Source organism: Diplotaxodon limnothrissa, linkage group LG12 (assembly GCF_057381915.1).
Source record: "Diplotaxodon limnothrissa isolate DT_005_m linkage group LG12, D_limnothrissa_male_GT1.1, whole genome shotgun sequence".
NCBI lineage: Eukaryota > Metazoa > Chordata > Actinopteri > Cichliformes > Cichlidae > Diplotaxodon > Diplotaxodon limnothrissa.
In genome coordinates, this window is record NC_140607.1 from 34,152,717 (window position 1) to 34,177,995 (window position 25,279).

Consider the following 25,279-nt stretch of genomic DNA (forward strand, 5'->3'; position numbering starts at 1 on the left):
CAAAGCCATTAATTTAGTTGGATAAATCAGTACCACTCATTCTTAAAAATGTAAAACTTTTAAACCAAACTTTAAACTACAGTCTGCCCTTTTTTTTTAACCGCATAATTAAATTACATTAAGTACTACAATTTGCCTTGTGGAATCAATAAAGCATCCATAAATGTATTTATTTCTGTACATGGTTGTATGAAATGTTCCCTTTATTTGTGCAAAATATGCATGAAATAACTTTAACCTCTTAAACAAGATCACCCCATTTTTTTTATTTTGAAGTCGGTCAGTTTAAATTGGTAATCTTTCCCACAAACACTGATGCTCCACATGCTTAATTAGTCAAATGCTTCTTTAAACAACAGAACAGTTTTCATCTGTGCTGAGGTAGTTCGATAATTATAAACGTATTAAATGGAAACAAATGAGCTTTTCTTTAAAAAATTTATAATGGTATTTCAAAGTAACTCCAAACTTTTGATTAAAATAAAAAATTATCATGTTTTTGGTAGTTTATCATTACCGGCAATGAGAGATGGTTATACATCTATATACAAGCTTGTATGCGCAACGTCACATGATGAGGTCGAGGAAGATCCCGTAGTGGTTTCCCCCTGAACCCGTGGTGATGGTACTGACCCACATCTTTTTTTCACACCATGGCTCATGTGACAACTCACATGATCAATAGTGGGTCAACGACCCTCAGGACGACCTCCACTAGGGGTCATAGAGTACCTGGGACTCTGCACCATTTGTTTTTAGATCTGAAACTCCTCTCAGATGACATCATCACAAACTCACACGTCTTTTTATTTCAAGCTTAAGCAGATCATGGTTGTCTCTGTTTTGGATCTACGACATTTGTGTTTCTGAGTTGTAGCTGAAGTTTATACACCAACACAGGTTTTTTTTGTATTCCTAAATGACAAAATAAAGCCTCTTTCTACTCTTTCTGCAGATTTTTGGTTTCCTAGCCTTCATGTGCTCTGTCCTGGCGATAGGAAACTACATCTGGGAAAGAAATGAGGGCTCACAGTTTACTGTCTTCCTGCCAAGGCTGGAGGATGATCCTGCTTTCTCATCCTTCCTCACATTCTGGTCCTACGTCATCATCCTCAACACTGTGGTGCCCATCTCTCTCTATGTGAGGTAATAAGTGTGAAATGATGCTTTTATTACCTTGTGTTACTTTTTTACAATGAATTTAACAAAATGAATGCAAAAAAACGCATATATGACTACACGTGCCTCTTTTCAATATCTGCTTGAAGTGTGGAGATCATTCGTCTGGGGAACAGCTTCTACATCGACTGGGACAGGAAAATGTACTATGCCCGCAATGACACCCCTGCTGAGGCTCGTACCACCACTCTGAACGAAGAGCTCGGCCAAATCAAATACGTCTTCAGTGACAAAACTGGAACACTCACCCAGAATATCATGATCTTCAACAAGTGCACTATTAATGGCAAATGCTATGGTAAGAGTTTTAGTCATGAAGCTGAAACAAGAAGACTTTCTACTGAGACTTTCTAAAAATGCATTTTTGGATTCCTTATTCGGAGAAGTTGGATGGTTTTTCACGCACACAAAGGTTTACGTCAGCTGATGCTTTGTTCAATACATTCTCTTCATGTATAATAAAGTTTGATTAAAAATGTTATTCTGCTCTGCAGGAGATGTTTATGACTACACAGGCCAAAGACTAGAAATGAATGAGGTGAGTTTACATATGCAGATTTAAAAATTAAATAAATAAAAAATAGTTTACTGGTCCATATGACTGACTGACAGATGGCGTCTCCAATGCAGTGGTAAAGTTTGGTTTCCCTGAAATAGAATTTTTGGATAGGTTTAAGGAAGGTAGTTAAGAGAAACATTGGACAGAATTCCTGGTCCCTGGTATGTTGAACAGTTTTCCTTTTAGACTGCTGCTCCTTTACTTTCTGTGATTTCTATATTTAGACAGTTAAACAACTTTAGTTCTTTACCAGGTTTACAGTGATTTCACAGGATTATATTATTAAATTAGTTAAAGTTTCTGACACATTTTAGTGTTCTTATAACAGACTCAGTGTGCACTCCTCTCACCTCTCCTCATCAGCCTAAGCAGGTCCAGTTACATTTCTTTCCCTCTCTGCTTTATCCTTCTTTCTTTCTTACTTCTTTTTTTCTTGTTGTACATTTACTCCTGCAGTATACAGACACAGTAGACTTCTCCTTCAATCCGTTAGCCGACTCTCGGTTCGTCTTCCACGACCATTCTCTGGTGGAGGCGGTGAAGCTGGAGAACACGGAGGTCCACGCCTTCTTCAGGCTGCTGGCTCTCTGCCACACTGTCATGGCCGAGGAGAAGAAAGAAGGTGAGGACGGTACAGATGTTTCAGTGAGCAGTTAAAAGGCAGTATGTGTGTTTTCCAGTCCTTTTTTTATTCAGCAGTTTATTGTAGAGGTCCTCCAATGAAAGAAGCTCTGGCTTGAAACTGATCAACGTGAAAGCATTTTTTGCTGCAGCTAGAATTATGAACTTTAATAAATAATCATATTTGCCCTGCTAAATATAAACTTTTTGTTCTCCAGGAGAGCTTTTCTACCAGGCCCAGTCGCCAGATGAGGGGGCTCTGGTGACCGCAGCCAGAAACTTTGGATTTGTCTTCCGCTCACGAACACCAGACAGTATTTCCATCGTGGAAATGGGAAAGCAATGCAACTATGAACTCCTGGCCATCCTGGATTTCAACAATGTCCGCAAGAGGATGTCAGTCATAGGTATATACATACTATATATGTATCTATATATCTGTATATGCTTCCCTATTTAGCTCTCATACAGACTGCTCTTTTTTCCACTGCAATTTGAAACATTGTTTGTTTTCATGTATGTACATTTTTGTATGCAGTGAGGAGTCCAGAGGGCAAGCTGTCTCTTTACTGCAAAGGTGCCGACACAATCATCTACGAAAGGCTGCACCAGTCCTGCAGCAAGCTGATGGATGTCACGACAGAGCATCTTAATGTTAGTATTATTTCTGTGTGTGTTCAAAGAGAGATATTTGACTCTGCTAGGCTATGTCAACTGCATTTGTACGTAGTTCATCCCTACATGCATTTGGATTTGGGATGAACTTGCTTCCCCGGAGCAACAAATTATTGAATTTATATACAAGTATCTCTGATAATCATGATGAAAAACCTTAATTTGTATAATACTTTGCACTGTCCAAAATGTCTGAGCGAGTGCAAAGATAACCAGGTTCAATCTCCACTAATGACCCAAATTTGAGGCCGTACTGACAGAATAAAGAGACATAACATAATAGATGTTTTTAAGTTCATTTTAAAGCAGCAGTTCAAACTAGTGGATTGTTAAGTGGAGTTGAGTACACATTAATTCTTGAGCAATATAAGGCTGTAAAGGTAACAGGCACAACCTCTCACATAATACTTTAAGTAAAGTGCTGTAAGTATAGCACTATTTTTAAACAAACGTGTCGGTACGTTCTTTGTCTTACTGACAGGAAAGGAAATAAAAGATTTAAATTCATGCTTTATGGAAGGAGTTTGTTTGTGTGGGTTTGATATAAGATAAATTGCAGTTCTCATAGTCATCATAAATGGGGATAGATATCCACCACAGCTTCATTTGACTTTATTTGCCTTGTTTTAAATATTTGTGTTTGGACAACAGCAGAGCTGTAGCGCAGGTACGTCAGAAAAAGCTGCCATGTTCAAAGTGCCTTTCTTTATTCCTCCTTCTTCTACGTCTGTTCTTTTAGGGAAGTTTTGGGAAAGTTCTGATTAATTTCTCGCTGTCATTTTTGCTCCTCTAATCTTGAACTGAGCAAGAGTTTGACTTTTGTTTATATGTGCAAATGCCTTGAGCTTGTGTGTGCGTTTGTGTATTAGTGTGTGTGTGTACCTTCTAGTATCCAGCGTTCATCCATATAAGTATACGCATGTGGAATTTCTGCAGGAATTTGCAGGGGATGGGCTGCGGACTCTTGCTCTTGCTTACAAGGATCTGGATGAGGAGTACTTTAACCAGTGGATACAGCGCCACCATGAGGCCAACACTGCACTGGAGGATAGAGAGGGCAAACTGGACCAGTTGTATGAGGAGATAGAGAAGGATCTCCTGGTAAGACGATAAAGGCAGCTCATACTGTAAAAACATAACTGTGTGGTAAAATGAACAGCATTCTGATTATGTGTGTGTTCTGTGTGTGTTCAGCTGCTTGGAGCAACAGCCATAGAGGACAAGTTGCAAGATGGAGTACCTCAGACTATCGAGCAGCTGTCTAAGGCTGACATCAAAATCTGGGTTTTGACCGGTGACAAGCAAGGTACATAACTTTGAATAAGATGAAAGTTAATGCGTATGGGGAACAGACTCCAGTCCACACACGGTGATGTTGATTGTCTGTGTTGCAGAAACCGCAGAGAACATTGGTTACTCATGCAACTTGCTACGGGAAGAGATGAATGATGTCTTCATCATCTCGGGCAACTCACTTGAGGATGTCCAGCAGGAACTGAGGTCAGAGGAAATCTTAGACTAAACATTATTTTACTATCTCATTATGACAGGTTTTCATATACTGTTGATTTTTTTTCTAGAAATGCCCGAACCTCCATGAAGCCAGATGCAGCTGAGAATTCAGAGTTTTTACCCGAAATGGATAAAGGTGTGAAAGTGGTCACAGATGAGGTGGTGAATGGGGAGTACGGCCTGGTCATCAATGGACATAGTTTGGTACATACATACATACAATTTCAGTTTATGTGCATGCTGTCACTCTCAAACTTTAAAAGATGTGCTTACTTTGTAACTGGCGAGTTGCTGCCGTATGCAAATGCTGTCCTCAGTTTCTTACTTAGAGCCTAATTTTTTATTGAGTATGAAAGATGTGTTTATTTGATGAAACAAGCTCTTCTGGAAGTCCAATAAAATAAAAGTACTGTAGCTACAGTGGGGAACTTTTTTTTTCTATCCATGAAACTTTATTTTGAAAGACATTATGATTTAAAATCATCAAACAGCGATGCAAAAAAAGCCCGACCTTTTTCTTGTGCTCATGTTCCAGTCTTTGTTAACAGTCATGGCTCTGTCAGTCACACGTTTTTTATTGCCTGTCTTCTTCTAAGCTCACCTTTTTCTTACCCCCTCTGTCCCTCAGGCATACGCTTTGGAGCACAGCCTGGAGCTGGAGTTCCTAAGGACGGCATGCATGTGCAAAGCAGTGATCTGCTGCAGGGTGACTCCTCTGCAGAAGGCTCAGGTGGTCGAGCTGGTCAAGAAGTACAAGAAGGCAGTCACACTGGCAATTGGGGATGGAGCCAATGATGTCAGCATGATCAAAGGTAGCAGAAGAAACTCAAACTGCTTCATATGAACCTCCTGTTTGTTCTCCAATGCTTTCCCAAGTTTATATATATATATATATATATATATATATTAGTCTTTCTTCATTCTCATTTTTTTCCCCACACAGCGGCTCATATAGGTGTGGGCATCTCAGGCCAGGAGGGCATGCAGGCTGTGCTGTCCAGCGATTACTCCTTTGCCCAGTTCCGTTTCCTGCAGCGCCTCCTGCTGGTGCACGGCCGTTGGTCCTACCTGCGCATGTGCAAGTTCTTGCGCTACTTCTTCTACAAAAACTTCACCTTCACCTTCGTCCATTTCTGGTTTGCCTTCTTCTGTGGTTTCTCTGCGCAGGTGAGAGACGAGTAGTTACAAAATTATGATCGAGCCATTGCAGAAATGCCTTTAACCTGCATTTTCCTTGTAGTCAAGTTAGACTAAACATAATATGACATTCAATCTGTAAATAATTATATATAAACACTCACTTCATTGTGTGTCATGAAAAGGCAGAACAAACCAGTTAGAGAAGTCATAGTGAGATCTGAATTTTAGTATGTAAATGAGAATGGAAGGGGTAGAAAAACCCCCAAACTGTACTAAAACTCTGAACAGCAGACATATTATTAACGATTTGTCTTTATACAGTAATTTTAAAAAATGAGACATGAAGCAGAATAACACCAGTTACACCAGAGCCTAGGTACGGTCAGTGTAAATAAGAAAAATACCAAATTATTTTGAAAGGAAAATAAGAGATACAAAAAATAACATCAGTTTACAAATTTCAAATATGATGCTGCACATTTTGAATGATAATGTGAAGTCTGTTAATGTACTTCATTTCAATTGAGTCCAAAATTGAAGAAGTTGGTTAAAGGTCCACTTCTGTTTTTGCTTTTCAGACTGTGTATGATGAGTGGTTTATAACGCTCTACAATCTGATGTACACAGCACTACCTGTACTGGGAATGAGTCTATTTGATCAGGTAATGGGATCATCTGTATGCATAAAAATATCATGGCCATAAATCTGAGCTCAAATGAATTCCTTCCCGCCAAAAAAAAAGAAAGAAAAAGAAAACCCCCGAAAACAAACCCAAACCAACTAAAAAAGGATCTAATGTCTTTGTCTCCCCCTGCTGGTTAGGATGTGAATGATGTGTGGAGTTTCCAGCATCCTCAGCTCTATGTTCCAGGTCAACTCAACCTGTACTTCAGCAAGAAGTCCTTCTTCAAATGCGCCCTCCACAGCTGCTACAGCTCCTTGGTGCTCTTTTTTATCCCCTATGCTGCTATGTATGACACAGTGAGGGATGATGGGAAGGACATCGCTGACTACCAGTCCTTCGCCCTCCTCACTCAGACATGTCTGCTGTTTGCCGTCAGCATCCAGGTATCCAGAAACCTTTCTTTTGCATAATTTTTCAAATGTTTATTTGTTTATTATAAAACGTATATAACTATAGAACCTGCTGGCTGTCTTTGCCCATAGCTGGGGTTTGAGATGTCCTACTGGACGGCAGTTAACACGTTCTTCGTGTTGGGAAGCCTGGCGATGTACTTTGCTGTCACATTCACCATGTACAGTAACGGCATGTTCACCATATTGCCATCAGCCTTCCCTTTCATAGGTGAGTGACAAACTTGCCATCTCTGACAGCTTTGAGTATCCAATCCATAAATGTAACAATGTGTTTTTTTTGACTGCATGTCTGCTCCGGCTGCTCACTCTTTTATATGAGGCTAAAGTTAATCTCAAGTAATTCAAATAAGACTAACAGTGTTTGAATTGTGTTTGGTATCTTTGCAGAACGTCTGCTTTATGAGGTCACGTGGTAGTGGCTTTCAACATGTTTGTTTTTCTCACTAAATTGATCTACATAGTCTTGGAAAGTTGTAAAATTTGGGATAAATACTTCTTTTTTTCCCCGCTTATTCTCTATATACAAAATCAACATTCAATTTTTCTTAAATTGAAACAGTTCTGTTTTAATACTTTAAAATGTTGAAACATTACTTTTTTTTACATAAAATCTCCTTCTTGATTTAAAGGCCTTTCTTTTTAGGCTACCACAATGTGCAACAATATTTGACAGTCTGAGTGTCTTTAGACTGGGAAAAGCTGAGACACCGTTTAAAGTAACACACAATCCTCTAACGCTGGGCATGCACTGTGCCATTTCTGGCCCATTTTGAGCCGATTTTTCAGTCGTGCGACCGTTTTGGTGATTGGCCCGAGTTTCGCCTTCATCATGTGTCGTGCATCGTGTAGTATACGTGGGGTAACGAGAAGTGATTAACACCTCACGACCAGCTCCCGATCATCAGTCGTTTGGTCGTAAGAAAATCCAACCTGTTTGAAATCCTGTCTGCCGCCGTGAGGGTGTCACCGCAGCCTCTCACACTGCGCACACGCAAACACAGAAATGAAAGTGAAAAGACGGCGCAGCACGGCAGTGCGGCGTGTGATCTGGACACAAGCGATGAAAGCACAACTTGTAGAACTTTGGCAAGCTCATCTGAGCTATTTCGATGTGGCCTCACAAAATTATCACGACCGCAACAACCATGAAAATAGTTGGATGGACAATGCTGCTCAATCACAGCTGCCCGATTAATGTTTTTCATTAGCAATTTAGCAGAGTTGATGGTGGTGGTGTGCGTGTCTGTGTGAGTGAAAGACAGAGAGCAAGAGGCAGATTTTGTGTTATAACCTTCATTTTATGGACGCACAGTGTGAGCACTCAGGTCGCATCAGAGCATCGGGCTGTATAGTGGGAGACCCTGCATCGTGACCTACGAACTTCTAACCCCTGCGAGTCAATCGCACAGTTTGAGCTGAATAACGCGACTGAAAAAATCGCACAGTGCATGCCCAGCTTAAGAGCTTTCACTGCTTCACCCTGGTGTTTTACAGTAGATACCTCTATATATAAGGCTGGAGCCCACCAAAACAACTCCCTGATAACGACTGTGTGATGACTATTCTTCCCGTCCCATGAAGGCCACCTGGGTTGGCTGGCAGACTGTTTACTTAGCCTGATAGTGCGAAGGACACTGTCTCCGCTGAACTCTGGACACACACACACACACACTTACACTGACAAGCACTCACTCATCCCCCTCCCTTTCCAACGCCTTCGATGCTTGTGCCCTACCGGGGAAGATAGCAGTCAACTGGACCAGCGCAGATGCTGCAGGACCGGATGCGCTGTCTACGCCGGCTCTCTCTTACCCTTTACCCGCCCCTGTTGCTTGTCTCGTGTTTCTATGGTGTATTGATAGTCATGTGCTTTTGTGCTGAGGTGTTTTTTCTGTTATCAAACTGTTCTCCCACCAGGAGCTCAGTCTGAGTGGAGTTTTTTTTTCTCCTCCTCTTACCTCATGTAGTGTATTTTCGTTGTTTTTTCCTATCAGCCTACCTTTCTGACATGTCTCCCCAATGTGATGTTTGTGTAAAGTTGGTCAGAAGGTTCCTTTGTGAGTGCGCATGCGCCATTAGCGTGCTGCCTGCTGTAACCCCAAATTTCCCTCGGGATGAATAAAGTATTCTGATTCTGATTCTGATACTGAGGTGTCAGTATTTAAGGAGGTCTGAAATGACAAGGCAATGGAGCCTTTTTGGGTCACAATGATCTGTGGCGACCTGGCTTGTTGTCTAGGAAAAATAATTGTAAGACTATTTAAAATGATTTTAATAACAAGATATTTATAAGAGATAATTAAAAAACCTCTTTGGGGGGAAAGGATAAATTTGAGAACAGAGATACTGCACTCTAACACATCACCTGTAATACAATCTCTTAAAATGAGTATTTCGATGTGAGGACAGCCTGGTCTTACTAAATGTTCACGTGTGTCTAAACATTTAAAATGATATTTACCCCAAGTTATTTTCTTTTTGTTTTGATTATTTTGCCTCAACATGAACATTTGTAACCTTTAGTAAAGTGGAGCTATTACACCTATTACCTTTTTTTATTTGTGGACTCCACGAATACTAATTATCCTTTCTAATGACTCATCTGTTGTTAGGAGAATAATCCAATATTCTTCATGTTTTCATTGCTCTGAGGGTTAACAGGTTAATTTGATATCCATAAAATAGAACAGAATTCATATATAGGGATAAAAGTCTGGGCCAGGAGTACTGTAAATAAAAACTCTTCACACCTGTAATAATACAAACCTTATGTATGTGTGTGTTTATTCAGGAACAGCACGAAACTCCCTGAACCAGCCCAACGTTTGGCTGACGATCTTCCTCACTTCCATCCTGTGTGTCCTTCCCGTCATTACCAACCGTTTCCTGATGATTCAGCTCTGCCCCACCATCAATGATAAGGTAGCAGAGGAGATGCAGCTCTACCTGCTGTGCTTGACTATCATGGGAAACTCACACCTCCATTTTTTTAGGTGTTAGACTTTTTAAGAATCTGCCGGGAAGCTGGTTTAGGGCAGTGAGACGCTTCCTCCTCTCAGTGTGACTTTCGGTTTCTGAGGAAATCATCTTCAGTGTCCTTTTTAAACTATTGCTAATAAACAAGTGTCAAAAAACAGGGAAAAGGTCATTTTACAGTAACGTTTTACTCACAACAAAGTAATCTAGAAACATGGCATAGAAAACTACTCGAAACTAATTCATCGTACTTCAACAGCTAACTTGCCAAAAACAAGTACAGGTTAAAAAGCAGAGCTTATTGAGAATCAAGGGTCAGTGAGTTGAATTGCAGTTTGAGGGTGCAACCTGAATTCTGTGTACCTGAGATACAAGATAGACAAACAAGACGTGATTCATCCTTTAACTAGTTTATTTGGATAGATGTGTTTACTCCTGAGATTCAAACCCACGGCTCTCTGAGGAGTTTCTCAAAGGATTTGTCTTTTTAAAGGTTTTCTCACATATACAATATGTTTAAGATGGACTCATTAACCTTCTGGCTTCTTATTTAACTAAATGTTTCCTTAAAACACCCACTCCTGCATTATAACTGTCTCATTTCCTCCCCAAATGTTAGGTTATGTTCAAAGTGAGGCAGGCGAAAGCAACACCTGCTCCACCAACTCGACGTGCCCGCATCCGTCGCACCAGCTCCCGCCGTTCGGGCTACGCCTTCTCGCACGCACAGGGCTATGGGGACCTGGTGACATCGGGTCGGTTCCTGCGGCGTCCTGCCCTGACACGATCTTCTGGTTTCACCCACGCAGGCCGCACCACTACTAGCTTCAGTCCAATGGGACGATCGGCCGGTTACAGCCCAACGGGACGTCCTCAGAATAACAAGGTCCCAGACGTGGAGGTGACTTCCCTGCAGATGTATAGGACAATCACAGATTCTGCTCCCTGATGGACAGCACATTTAGGACTCTGTGGAGAAATTTGGGAGCAAATAATTAACTACTGACTGGAGAGCTACATGATGTTGGCAGCCAGAAGTGTTCAAAGGTCCTATTTGTTGCAATGAAGAGCTTGCTTGGGCTTTCCAGAGAAGTTCATGTCAAAGATTTTTCATACCTACACAGAAGACGAGGTTTGAAGAGTACATGACTTTAGCTCCTTACATTTTTCTCTGAAATGGTGTCATCAAAGGGAACTACAGCAACAAATGTAGCCACTTATGATGGGTATATGAATCGTCTTCTTAAGATGCCAGCGGATGAGAGGGTGATTAATGAAAGCTTTCTGTCAATATAGATAACAACCGGGTGCTTTGTCTTCAAATAGGAAAGGAAACAATATGTCATCATGTTTACAGGCTACCCAGTCCACCTGGGAGTCCAGCTGGAAAGCAGTGTTTGCAGAGGAAATAACGAGCAAAGCCATGTTGCACAAGATATTGACTTTTTAAAATCTTTTTAAAGCATTTTATTTTCTTAATTTGAAAGCTGTACAAGCGGTCAGCACTTTGGCTGTGTCACAGTGGCAGTGGGGAATAACCAAACGTATCATAAACTGCTTCTTCTAATACAATACCATATTAAGGGCCCAGGGGTGGAGCGGGGTGTAATACTCAGAGAAGAAAACTCATAAATTTATAAGAGAAATGTCGAGGAATCGCATCACTTAAATTTAAGGTTTGGTAAAACCAAAAAGTCACAGAAAGTAGATTTTGGTATGTTGATAGAGTCAGTTGAGACTTATTTAAACACTGTTATTGATCCAAAAATGAATTAAAACATTTCAATGGAGAGAAATGTCGTTGGCGTTGTAGCAACATTTGTACAAAATTTAAATTTGTGAGGTCTCTGCCCCATAATGAGTTTATTTATTTTATTAAAGTTGAGCGCCCTGAATACCCAGAGGTGGGTAGAGTAGCCAAACATTGTACTCAAGTAATAGTAGCACTACCTCAACATAGTTTTACTCAAGTAAAAGTAAAAAGTAGCCGTCCAAGAAATTACTCAAGTAAGAGTAAAAAAGTATTTAGTGAAAATGGCTACTTGAGTACTGAGTAACTGATAATAACATCTGATTTAATGTTTAAAAATGAGCCAATCAGACAGACAAAAATCTGAAGTTTAATACTGAAAAGCAAAATAAAAATACTACATATAAAAAAAAAAACATAATTACAAAATAATAAATCTAATCTTTTCAAAATCATTATGAAACTAATATTTAGAGAAGGTAATATAAATGTTGCTAGAATTGGGTAAAGTACTTCCAGTAACAATACATGGTGATACTTTACTTCTCCAAATGGCACAACAGGCTCAGCAGATAGAATAACATTAAAACAACAAACCTTATGTACAAACAAGAAGTCTCACTTTGACATAAACTGTAGGTCTGTGTCTCGTGCATTTTTGGTTATTATTTTGTTTATTATTGTTTATTATTCATTAAATTAAGTTACACTGAGTAGAGTAGCAAGAATTTCTTCCTCAAGTAAGAGTAACAAGACTTCATAATATTATTACTCGAGTAAAAGTAAAAAGTACAGTGTAGAAAAACTCCTTGAAAGCATTTTTTTCCTCCAAAACGTTACTCAAGTAAATGTAACTGAGTAAATGTAATTAGTTACTACCCACCACTGTTAATACCCCATAATACACCAAAATAAAAAGCAATAATAATGTTTATATGGCCATAATATTCCAGGTTTACACTTTGTGGTTTGTTTGTTTTTATTTGTGTTTATTGTTTTCTTGTGTGCTGAAAGCATTTCACCAAACTTGCCAAATTTGGGAAAACTTGGCAAAAAATATCTTTTTTTTTTATTTACATCCAAACTGTTTAGATATTTAAATAATAAAATAAATCCTGGAGTATAATGAGGTATACTCTTTGCTTCAAGTAAGTTATTGCTTACCTAAAACAAATTATTAGTAAAGGTCAATTTCTTATGAAGCCCCACAGCCCACTGCCCGTTTTTGATTTCTGCCACATTTGATTGATATTAAACACCTGTTCAATGATCCCAGTCTGCTGCTTTTAAGGATAAATTGCAAAATAAATGTGAGGAACTCACGAGATAATTGAAGAGATATGTGAAAAGTACATACAAATATTTTGGACATTGTATCAGTATTCATCAGCGTGTAAACAGAATTAACGAGAAGATATGACTCCTTGGTTGAATGACTCCAAACATTCCCAGCTTGGTGACAAATGTGGGAATGGTGTTCAAGGCTTTTACGTCAATATCTTATAAATCAAAATCAACCCAAACTTTATCTCATTATAAGAGAGTGGACCAAAAATAACTTTTGCAGTTATACATTAACAAACCCTTTCATGTTTATGTGGCTGTGCTGTAGTCATCAAATGGTGCAACATGTGGAGCATAGTGGTAATGTAAATAAGTTAAAGGGCATATCCTACTTGAACAGCACGGGGATACCAACCCAAAGGTTTCCGGTCTACCGGCTTATTATTTTTTACCAAAAATTAAAGGACAGATTGTTCTTTATGTTTCCACAAAGTGGTCTTCAATTTTCTGCAGTGCAACTTTATATTCCTTCCTTTTGATTTACGTTTTGGTTACAGCAGCTGATGCATCCAGATGTTGTCTGGAGCTTGTTTCTAACAGACTGAATTGAGTTCCGGCATCCCGGTGTGTCTGAAACACACCTTCTGTGGCAGATTGTGCCTCCTCACTAATGTCCGATTTTCCTCTGCCATTAAACTAGCAAAACCAAAAGGGGAACCTGTTCCTCATCGAACAAGAAAGTGGACTCTGATGGCTGTATAGAACCTAATCCAAGTAAGACATGCTGTAGAAACTTGATAACATCTACCTGTGTTTGGGAGGTTTATCACAATGTACACACACTACAGAGTTGATTAAGAAATCCTTTAATCCGTTCAGGGACACATTTGGCTTCACATTTGTCTTCATGCCACTGAGCACCTGTTTTGTTTTTTGTCTTTTTCGTGCATTAAAACCGAACAGGGTTTAAAAACACTGCTCAGATCATTCCTATGGACTGTGCTGTATAAATAATAATATTTATACCTCATTGTATTTATCAGATCGCGTGCTTGGTAATCACTTTCATTTGAATTTCATGTATTTGCTTTAAGTTGTAATGTATGTCTGCATTTGTCTTTATCACCATCTCTTTCTTCAAGTGTTGTATCAGCCTGCTAAAAATTGGAGCAAAAGAAAACGCACATGCTGCCTTATTATTCAGATAAAATGATATTTTCTTACTTTTCTTATTTTATGCAACTAAGAATGTTTGATCAAAGATAAAGCTGTTAAAAAAACAAATCAAAGCTGATTGCAGATGTTTTAAGTTCAAAAAGGAAAAATGTTATTTTATACAGTGATTTTCAATTATTTGTTATATTAACGATCACTGAAAGCTTAAACAGTGGTCCAAAACTGGTTTGGTATTTGTAAATTAATGATGTTTAATGTCCGATTTCCCCTTTTTGTTCCTTGTCCGGTTGTGAATGTTGACTCTGTAAAATTTAACCCCCAACGATACTTTTTAAAGGCTTCATACATTGTGACTTTAGAATAAACTACAAAGTCACACAGAAATTAATGCTGGAAGTGAGTGTGGTGAAACTGGTTTATATCACAGTTATTATTTACATTATTTACAGTACAGGCATTCTTTATAGAAACAGTTCAGAGTTAGTATAAACGGAAAAAACATTTTCTGTTGTTTTGGAAAATGATACTGCAATTGACCTTTAGCCAAAAGTCAAAATCAACAGAGCAAGTTGAGCTTTGAGTCAGATGTTTCTAATTTCATTACATTAGATCCAACTTCCCATTTTTTCTGACATCTAGTAAATAAATAAAATGCAAATCCTCCAGAGCTCTTTGATGCTTGTGCACGTGTCACAAGCATGGCTTTTATTTTGGACGGCATCTTTAATTAGGAAGAGGGAAGAATCTTGTTAAAATAAACAGTTAAACATAATTTAACAGAGTTTTGTCTGTTTTATTGATCCATAATAAATTAATTAAGGGTAGTCGCAGTCCAAAACACCTTTTCCAAGTGGTATATTAAAAAAAAATAAATGGTAGCCATACATATAAATTCCAGCATTTATGAGTTTGTTTTTATTATTACTGCATCTGCTGCCTTGAGTGTAACATAAGGGATTTTTGACAATTGTTTCTCAGACATGACAAAAATCAACTTAGCACTGCTCTTTCTGATATCTCCTTCATGTTGTTTTGTACCTTAAAACGTTTTTACTGCAATAAAAAGATTTGAAAGATCAACATACTTCATCGTTACACTCTTTACTTGTTTTTGTTATTAATACGTTGCACTACTTTCTCAGTAAGTTAATAGTAAGTAATAAAAATGCTGCAAAGTGACACTATAGCTGGAGTTTTCTTCCACTGCAGTTATACTTGCACATAATTGGAACATAAGAAAAAGCAGAAGATGTTTTTCGTCTTTCAGTCTACAACAACCGTTTTATCGTAACCGCCTCAAATGTTCCTTAACCTGCTGATTTTTTAACCTGTTCTGATGTCATGACATTTTTGTGAACCTTGATCTCTGCCTACTTTCTGGTTTTGCTTGCTGTTTTCCATTTGTTTTAATAAATTACCACAGAGAGCTCCTGCCAACATACACTGTCTGAGACGTTATAATAAAAAACCCAAAACAAAGGTAGTTAACTAAAGCTGCAGAGCATCATTCAAAGGGACAGTCCCCTCTCTAAATCAAAATAATGGTTCCCCTCATTGTCATTCAGTGTCACTCAGTTCCATAACATTCAGCAGCACTATAGATTTTATACATTGAATCTGAAAAGTGGCCCTCACATCTTTTCTCTAAAAGTTTTAAAGTAGAATAGATGAGTTGTGATAGTGGGCGATACTACATGAATCATCCTCCTTATGTCAGTCACCAAACACACTATGTACCTTGTCATTAATACTATGTAATCAACCCTTTTCACATTTGCAAACCTCAATTCAATTGGGTAAATATCACAATGTTACATTGAAAAGCAACATAATTAGTTGGATATTTTAGCGTCTAAGAATAATTCATAGCGAATGATCAGATTTCAATCTAATCCACCTGTTTTAGGGTGGAGCTTTTAGTTGTCAAACCAGAGGAAAAACTTAAAGAACCATTTGTGGCAAAGCAGATAAGACGAGAGATGAGATCACATAGAGGCAGTTCACTAAATTATCAAGCACTTAAAGTAACATTATTCAGTACAGACACTGGAAAATCACCCTGCCACTCCACAGACCTGCACACGAAGCAAACTGGTAACAGAGTTGTTTCATATTAAAGTTTTTGAATTGATGCAAACCCTCCCTTTACTGCACAGACTAAGCACAGAGCATCATGTGCCACAGTTTCACACATGGAGAACAGATTTGTAGTCCGTGGCATCAATGTAGTGGCAGCCATCCTGTTTATAGTTAATCCTGTTAAATGCTGCCATCCATATCAGTATGCTCTGTTTGCAGTGTCCATTGGCATTCTTTTAAGTGTGCTACTGCAAAGCACGCAAAGCATCCATGAAACGCATGAAAAACTACATTGTGAAAACTAGTTCTTGTTTTTCCAGCTAGCTTCAGTATTTCCTCCCTCATTCTTCCTCACCTGGTACAACCTCTCTCCTCTCCCTCTCTTCATCCTCCTCACTCAGCTACAAACTAGAAAATAACAAAAATATAATCTTATGATTATAAGAGCAAGTGGGGGATCCACAGTTGACAACAGGACAAAACACTGCTAAGTTATGTGAAATCATCAGAATTGAATGTGGGTGAAATAGAAGCTACAGCTTTATAATAATTGGAGAATTTGACTACATGTCGACTCTTACCCGCTTCTTTTTGCTCTGTCTTTCTTTGCTCTCTCCTCTCCTCCCTCTGTCTTTGTGCTGTCACCCAAAAGTTAAATATTACAGTGAATAAAGATGATGACATTTACGAAGGTGGGTAGTAAAACTCGCTTTAATGAATACCTGGAAACGATGGAGGAAATGAAATACACTGATTTCCAAGTGATGGGTTTGAGCGTAAGCTGAAACTTGGTGTGAAACCAGGAGGAAAATTTCTCCTCTCCGTTGATCCTTTAATCAGCATCACTGTGTTCAGGTGTGTATGAGCTTTTAAACAGCCTAGCCGGAGTGTTGGGCCAGTGGGTGATTTGACTAAAGCCGTTTCCGCCTTTCATTCAAATACGAAAGCGAGAAGTTGAGCTGGACAGAAGTCAAAACCAACTTTGGCAGTTACAGTTAAACCCGAAGGGTCGTTTTATCCGAGGCACCGACTCATAATGGTGAAGCGTGGGGCAAGAAAAGGCTGCAAATAGCGATGATTATGAGCGGTAAGAGCAGTTTTCTCTGCACGCTCACCACACCTCACTCATAAATCAAACAATTTTACGTTTGTTGTTTATACACCAGCGCATACACTGGGCAGAACGACTTGTCGTAGAGGTTTTACACATCGAGAGAGGTTTAAGTCGAATTCGGCTTTGTGTTGTGTAAAGTTGTGACGAAAGAACTGATCGTTTCTGATCTTTGCTGTCTTTTAATTCCCACTCCAGCTGTTTTACATGAAGTAAATGGTGTCATCGTTTTATCCTCTTTATGGTTAAAGAGTGTAATGTGTTGATTTTGTTGTTGATGAAGATTCAAGTTTTGTTTTGGTTTTCCGAGCTAACTTTATGCCCCACTTAACTCTTCACCTAACACCTTGTTGTGGATCATCGTTTCCATCTTGAAAACTTGGCCTACTGCAATATAAGAAAACATCTGAAATGCCGCAACATTATTTATATGTATCCATATTGATGAACTCCTTATGGGGGTAATTTTAAAAACGCCACACAGACTGGCTTTTGTGACTCATTCATATTTGTGTCCATTCTTTCAGGAAATGCCAGTCTTTATGTAAATACGAAAAAATACTAACCTCATAGAGGATGACTCATGTAAAAGTTTTTGGAGTTCAGTTACACGTTAAAGCATCTGAGGTGATTCCTGCTCAGTGTGCTTTAGACTGTCACAGCGAGCAGGCCGGTGTTATTTTGCATGACATTTGCCTTTTGTAAATAAACCGGACAATGCAAATTCCTGTGCAGTTGGATACTCTGTGGAACGTGGCTCTAGCACCATGTTGTTTATTAAAACACAGACTGTAATTCAGTTTTACGTAAAGCTATGCAAACCAGTGGAAACATGTTGCCAGTTTAATACAGAGCTGATGTGAGAGAACCACAGGAGGTGGTACCGGTAAGCGCTTTCTTTGTTTGTTTTTTAATGTCGACTGCTAGAAATCCTTAGTTTTGAAAATTAAAAACTATTCCAGGTGTCTTGAGCACCCTATATGTATATTTTAAAGTCATTTGTGTCAATTTCTTTATACATGCAAAATGCATGTATAAAGAAAAATGCTCTATACAGAGAGTTCTTAAGAACGAGAACTAAAGATGCTGAAATCAGATACAAAAGATATAAAAATAGGTTAACTAATATACTTAGATTTAGTAAAAAGGAATACTATAAGAAGCAATTAGATATAAATAGAAATAATAATAATAAAAGATTATGGGAAATCCTGAACAGTGTTATAAAATGTGGGACTGGACAAAAGAACTATCCCAAGTATTTCATTTGTAATGACCATGAAGAATACAATATGGATGTTGTGGCAAATAGTCTCAATGAATTCTTTGTAACTGCTGGACCAAATTTAGCAAGAACAATCACTCATCCTGGGAAAGCACAGGAAAAACCCGATACACTGATTGACAGAAATCCATATTCTATGTTTCTCACAGCCGTTGATGAAAATGAAGTTCTTGAAATTGTCAAAAAATGTAAAAATCACAAATCTTTGGATTGTAATGATATTGATATGATAGTGGTTAAAAGAGTCATTGAGGCTATTATAAAACCATTTACATACATCTGTAATTTATCATTTCAAACTGGTCGATTTCCAGACAGAATGAAAATAGCAAAAGTTATACCTCTATACAAATCTGGAAACAAACACCATTTCACAAACTACAGGCCTGTCTCTTTACTACCTCAATTCTCAAAAGTTCTTGAAAAACTGTTTAAAAACAGACTGGAAAAATTTATAGATAAACATAAACTACTCACTGAGAGTCAGTACGGATTCAGATCAAGCAGATCAACATCACCGGCACTATTAGATTCAATAGAATACATCACAAATTCCATAGACAAAAAGCAATATGTGGCTGGGTTATTCATAGACTTGACAAAGGCATTTGACACTATAGATCATGATATATTAATAAGAAAACTGGAACGTTATGGTGTCAGAGGGGTAGTTTTAGATTGGGTCCGGAGTTATTTAAGTGACAGAAAGCAGTTTGTGAAAATAAATGGTGGTTGCTCCTTATGTATGGACATTGCTTGTGGTGTACCCCAAGGGTCAGTTTTGGGTCCAAAATTCTTCAACTTGTACATTAACGACATCTGTAAAGTGTCCAAAGTATTAAAAATGGTTCTCTTTGCTGACGATACAAACATTTTTTGCTCTGGTGATGATCTGCAGAATTTATTGGAGGATATGACTAATGAAATAAGTAAAGTGAAGTTCTGGCTTGATAAAAACAAATTATCATTAAATTTGACTAAATCAAAACTGATGTTATTTGGAAATAGTAGTTTAAATACAAATGCAAAGATTCAAATAAATGGTGTTGATATTGAAAGAGTCAGTGAAAATAAATTTCTGGGGGTAATAATAGATGAAAAACTTAACTGGAGAGCTCACGTAAGATATATTCATTCCAAAGTATCACGAAGCATTGCAGTACTAAACAAGGCAAAACAGGTATTCGACAGAACATCACTTCATATTCTCTACTGTTCACTGGTTTCACCATACTTAAGCTATTGTGCAGAGGTCTGGGGCAACAACTATAAAACCACATTACATTCACTTTTTACTCTTCAAAAAAAAAGCAATTCGAATCATCCACAATGCAGGTTATAGGGAACATACAAACTCACTATTTTTGCAGTCTGAAATATTGAAAATTGACGATATAGTGAAATTCCAAACAGCACAAATTCTATTCAAAGCAAAAAATAAAGAACTGCCAGGTAATATTCAGAGTATGTTTTTTTTGAAAGAAGGAAGTTATAATTTAAGGGGTTTTTGTAACTTCAAAACAATGAAGGTACGTACTACAAGAAAAGGCTTTTGTGTTTCTGTTCATGGAGTGAAACTATGGAACAAACTGAATATGGAATTAAAGCAATGTCCAAACATAAAACTGTTCAAAAAGAGTTATAAAAATATGATCTTCTCGATCTATAAAGAAAAGGAAAATATTTAAATTAAGTGAATGTCTCTATTTAAAAACAAACAAACAAACAAAAAATTCATGATGTGATATTATAGTATATAGTATATCAGAAATCTGTTCACTATTTTTATTACAAATTATATCAGTAAGGAAGCTGACTAAATATTCACTGATAATTTATGGCAAAGGGGTGGGATTAAATAAGTATATACTTCTTCCCACTCCCTTTCAACATGTAAATTAATCAGAATGGTTTTTTGTATGTAATTTGTATAGTATATTTTTTTCTCTCTTATTTCTTTTCTAAATGTACTTGTATATTGTTCACATGTTGAAATAAATTACCTATCAATCAATCAATTTCAGACTGAGGTCTTAAAGATCAAACGTGTGGTCAAAAGTTTGGTAGAGAAGTGTATGTGGACTTTGTGTTTGAGACAGCATGAATGTGAATGTAGAAGTGTGCTTTGCCTGCAAAGCTGGAATGGCTTCAGTGAAAAGCTTTTGTGCTTTTTGGTGCTTTTTGTTGCATTTTGAATTCGCAAACTGTCAGTTTGTCCTTTTCTGTAGTTTCTAAGAAAGTGGCGTATTTTTTTTATGCACAGGCCCTTGGAAATTGGTAGTTTTAAAATAGTTGAGCACTCTTGTGTCTGCTTCACCAGCAGCAGCACTGATATAGGTGAGCAAAATTGTTAAGTGCCCACAACAGCCATAAATATGATGCGTAAGCTACTTCTGCCTCTTCAGATTGCAGTATTTAAACAATAGTATCCAGTACACATTTATGCCCCTCGATACCTGTGTTTACATAAATATTGTGTTAACCTCGCTTCTTGGGTCACAGTTGGTCTTTCAGTATAATAATAATAATAATAATAATAATAATAATAATAATAATAATGATGATGTATACTTTATTGATCCCCGTGGGGAAATTCCTCTCTGCATTTAACCCATTCACTCAGTGAAGCAGTGGGCAGCCACTGGGCGCCCGGGGAGCAGTGTGTAGGGACGGTACCTCAGGGTAGCCGTTCAGTGGATTTGAACCCCCGACCTTCTGATCATGGGGCCACCACTCTACCTACTGAGCTATCCCTGTCCCTTTTAAAAAATAAAAAATAAAAATAAAAAAAAATAAAAAATTTTTAAAGAGGTTTTTTTTTTTTTTTTTAAATTTTTATTTAAAGAGGTTTTTCTAAGAGTGCATTAACACAAAAACATTTTTTTGACCATGCTGAAAAACTCCAGCTGTGAGTGCTTCGGAATCTGGAGTATCTTGTCAGCTGAGACACTCTGGTTGCTATGTTACAAAATATCCAGTCGATATTACAGGTATCTGACTTTGACCTTGGCTGTTGCTCTGCTGGTAGAACCACACTGAAGAAAATGTCCAAATGTTATTTCTATTATAAATTATATTAAAAAGATATTAGTGTAGGGCAGGGAACATTGGCATCAAACTGGGAATAACTTTATTTTAATGGTTCACACAGGGGAAATGCTAATGTCGGTGTTTAGATTCAATTGAGGCAATAAGATTTAATAGTGGTAGTTTTGGTTATTGACAGTGTGTTTCCTTTTTAGAGTGTGGAAAGGGTGTGATGATCTGAAGATTAGGGAGCAGCAGCATCCCTCTGTCCAGTCTGTTAATCCATAACTGATGCGTCTCGTCCCTGGTTACTGCTGAAGGCTCAAGCTTCATCTCGTTGCAGCTTTGTTGTTCCTGTGTTGTCAGCTTGTCAGCGCGTCAGCACATGAGACATGAATCCCTACGGAAATGAATATCTTGATTCTCATTTGAGTGGTGCCGCAGCATCTCGAAGTTCACCCCACGAATTGGCTTTAGCGCCATCGTGCGATCAGTCTTCTCCAGTCATCCACCCAGATAATAGTTCTGCTACAGTTTCAGGCCACAACATTCCTCCACACGAGGCCTCATCAGACCAAGAAGGTCCCCAAACCCTGGTCCGATCGCCAAGTTCTACATTCCCGCTTCCAGCTTCAAATCCAGACTTCAGTGTTGGAGCCAGGTCTCAGTCTGATCTAGCTTCAGTCTCTACCCCAGAACCTGGTTTCACAGCAAATCCCTACTCTGCGTTTGGCACCCCGTCTTCATATCAGATCTCTGTGATCATCCCCTCCACAGACCTCCATCCCATTCCCCTCCCAACTCAGTGCTCTGAGGAAAACTGTCCAGACTTGGAGTGTGCCATCTGCTTCAGTCAATTCAACAATGTCTTCCGCTGCCCCAAGATGCTGCAGTGCAAGCATACGTTCTGTCTGGAGTGCCTGGCTCGCATGAACGTCAAGTCGGCCGAGCCCAACGCCATTCAGTGTCCGCTGTGCCGCAGCTTTACACCCTTGCCTTCCCTCGGCCTGCCAAAACTGGCCACAGACTCAGATGTTTTGTCTTACCTTCCAGCTGCTATGCAGAGAGTCTACAGCATCCGTTTCCTCCGCAGCAAAGGGAAGCTGGAGGTCAAAAGGTCAGTGAGGGTGAAAGCCTTCTTCTTGCCTTTTTGTCCAAGTGGTTCTTTGAAAGTTCAACTATTTTCTTACTAGATTTCCCCAGTATTGCAAAGGAAAAACTGAATAGCAGGAATATTTTAATACTCATATTAATCTTAATGTTGTTTTGGAGTGAAATCAACAAGTCGCGCTGTTTATCTGAAATGTATTTTACTGGTGATAGTAGAGCTGTGAAATTGGGTCGGAGCAATATATCAGTTATTAATCAGCAAAAGGTGTGTGTATAGATGGATTGTGTATTTTTTTTCTAAATATTTTTGCACTGGTAACTGCGCAGAACTAAATTATTTAAATAAATGCATAAAACGTTTAGTTTGAATTTATTTAATTTTTGTTTTTAAGGTCTACTGACGGACAACGTCGGTGGCCTCGGCAGTCGCTAACGTCTCTGAGATCCATCCACCGCTCTCTGGACGTGGGCATTCCCAGTGGGAACGCAGAAGGTCACGGTCATTCACGCGGCACTGTGTTCAGACTGACGAGACACCCGGTGTGTCGTGCCTTACTCCTAACATCTGTGGTGATGATGATGGTGCTTCTGACTGGTGTCATTATCTTCCTCCTCACCTACCGCAATTAACTGAGTGACATCTTGTCCTGCAAAGTCTTTTATAAAAATTGGTGTCATGTCACGTAAAAAAAAATTCTCCTTAATCACACAAAGCAACAGCTTTTCCTGCTGCTATTTAAAGACTGATCCAGATGTGCAATAAACATCACTATTTGAGGCGGTGTTGGATTAAACAGCTTATAACTAGCCAATGAGCTTCAAAGCAAAGAGCTCCTTTTTAAATACAAAACTGCGGAAACTGGATAAAGACAACTGAGAAGCTAGAAGAAGGTGGACTTTTAATCGTGAACATAACACTTCAGCTTCTAATAACTGCCCAGGTATCTTTTCTTGTTTTATTCCTTAGTTTTACAAACTATCAATGCACTTTTATCTGCCTCCCCTGTGCCAAAGGCTCTACATGATCAGCTTGCTGTTGATAACTTGATTAACATAACATCTTGTTGTTCAAGCCATGAAATGGTCAAGAACGGACAGTAGTGGGAAAGAAAGTAGATCCAGTTGATTTTCATTGTAGCATTTTTGCAAATCTTTGTGTTTGATGTTTTAAAAAAAAGCTTTATATTAAAGATGAGGGATGACGCACTAAGAGCAAAAACTGGTTGTCAGGTTCAAAATGCATGTTAAAGTCTTCATGGCTTACATTTAACCGCTAAAAAGAATTGTTTTGCAATTTTGTTACTATCATTTAATAAGTTAAAGCCATTATTATAGACTATAGTTTTGGTCTGGTTGCCTGACTTTAACCACGAGATTCTTTAAACTTACCACAAGCTATTGCCTTCTTCCTTCCTTGTTCTGCTCTGTGTACGTGTGTTCTTTTATTTTTGCAGCACAGTTCCCCCCCCCCCGGGAAACTTTGAGCACTTTAAAGGGGTGAAACCTGAAGTGTGAATGTTGCACGTTTGATTCATACGTGTATTGCTAACAACAGGTTTCATTTAGTTGGAGCTGCAGCTTGGGTTTCATGCAAATCACCTGAACCGCAATTTGCGCACATTGCATTTTCATAGATGCTGGATCATTTTTGTGTTTTCAGCATCAACACTGTAGGGTTTTCCATGCACGTAGTTTTACTTTAATATGTCTAGGGTTCGAGTTATCTGCTGCTTAATTCTTCATAGCCACAATGGAATGACTTGAAGGCTTATCCATTTAGTTTTAGATCAATATCCACTTAACTCTTCTCCTCTTTGACAAGGAATTTTTTTTTTTTTTTTTTTTATATGCATATTTGTTTTTCTATGCTGTGAGTACTATGAACTAAACTGTTATAAATTATCCAAGGATATGCAGCTCATTTTTGAAAAGGCAAAACGGGGGTATGTGGGTAAAATCGCCTTTAAATGTGTGAACTTTGGGTTTGCATGTCATATTCTGTTACATTCAGCAAGCGGCTGAGCTGTGGGATGTCTGGTGAATGTTGCCCCAATATACAAAATATTTGCTCTAATACTGCAGATTCTCACTCCAGTTGATATTATATTAATCTACACCTCTGACATCAAGCAACACCTGTTGTAAAACTATTTTGACTTGCAAATCAAAGATGAAAATGCTGCTGCTCCCCCCCCCCCCCCCCCCCCCCCCCGGCCATGCCTTCTAAAATGTATACCCAAAAACCAAGTTTTAACTGCAGATTCGAACAGTTGTTTATGACTGACAGCGTGAATATATTTAAAAGTTTACCATCCTATTTTCCTGTTTTGTGTTTGTTTGTTTTTGTTGTGTGTGGTTTTTTTCTTTTCTTTTTTTTTTTCTTTTTTAAAATGCACGAGAAAGTCTTTCAGGTTCTTTTGTGAATAAATGGTGAAGTGAAAAATAAATGATTTTATATATTTTATGTAACTGTTTAGGGAAAGCTTGCAAAAAAAATTTGTGATACTAAAATAAATTTCTTTGTTTTTAATTTGTCATTGTCCTTATTATGCATTTATTATATTTTAAATACAAAATGTTGCTTGGGTTTTTGTTTTTGTTTTTTGCGTTTGTATCAAGGTTGGACTGTATCAACCTTATTTGGAAAACCACTTTCAAATTAAATTAATCTCTCTGATGGTACCTGCTGGCTGGCT

The 25,279-nt window shown here is 38.3% G+C and overlaps 2 protein-coding genes across 2 annotated transcripts in view; both read left to right on the forward strand.

Moving 5' to 3' along the window:
- LOC146621730 (phospholipid-transporting ATPase ID-like) overlaps positions 1 to 11,774 on the forward strand; it is a 45,865-nt gene extending 34,091 nt beyond the window's left edge. The window contains exons 12-28 of the mRNA XM_085367520.1: positions 956 to 1,146; positions 1,269 to 1,477; positions 1,674 to 1,717; positions 2,195 to 2,360; positions 2,578 to 2,766; positions 2,898 to 3,013; positions 3,971 to 4,135; positions 4,229 to 4,340; positions 4,429 to 4,534; positions 4,615 to 4,750; positions 5,175 to 5,358; positions 5,490 to 5,713; positions 6,265 to 6,348; positions 6,510 to 6,755; positions 6,855 to 6,993; positions 9,577 to 9,707; positions 10,381 to 11,774. Coding sequence (XP_085223646.1) covers positions 956 to 1,146; positions 1,269 to 1,477; positions 1,674 to 1,717; positions 2,195 to 2,360; positions 2,578 to 2,766; positions 2,898 to 3,013; positions 3,971 to 4,135; positions 4,229 to 4,340; positions 4,429 to 4,534; positions 4,615 to 4,750; positions 5,175 to 5,358; positions 5,490 to 5,713; positions 6,265 to 6,348; positions 6,510 to 6,755; positions 6,855 to 6,993; positions 9,577 to 9,707; positions 10,381 to 10,710 — 2,772 coding nt within the window. The 3' untranslated portion in view covers positions 10,711 to 11,774. The remainder of the gene's footprint in view (positions 1 to 955; positions 1,147 to 1,268; positions 1,478 to 1,673; positions 1,718 to 2,194; positions 2,361 to 2,577; positions 2,767 to 2,897; positions 3,014 to 3,970; positions 4,136 to 4,228; positions 4,341 to 4,428; positions 4,535 to 4,614; positions 4,751 to 5,174; positions 5,359 to 5,489; positions 5,714 to 6,264; positions 6,349 to 6,509; positions 6,756 to 6,854; positions 6,994 to 9,576; positions 9,708 to 10,380) is intronic.
- A 10,091-nt stretch (positions 11,775 to 21,865) lies between these two features.
- On the forward strand, positions 21,866 to 23,213 carry LOC146621731 (uncharacterized). The gene is made up of 2 exons (XM_085368574.1): positions 21,866 to 22,590; positions 22,976 to 23,213. The coding sequence occupies exons 1-2, from the start codon at positions 21,866 to 21,868 to the stop codon at positions 23,211 to 23,213; spliced, it is 963 nt and encodes a 320-aa protein (XP_085224700.1).
- Positions 23,214 to 25,279: the final 2,066 nt, after the last annotated feature.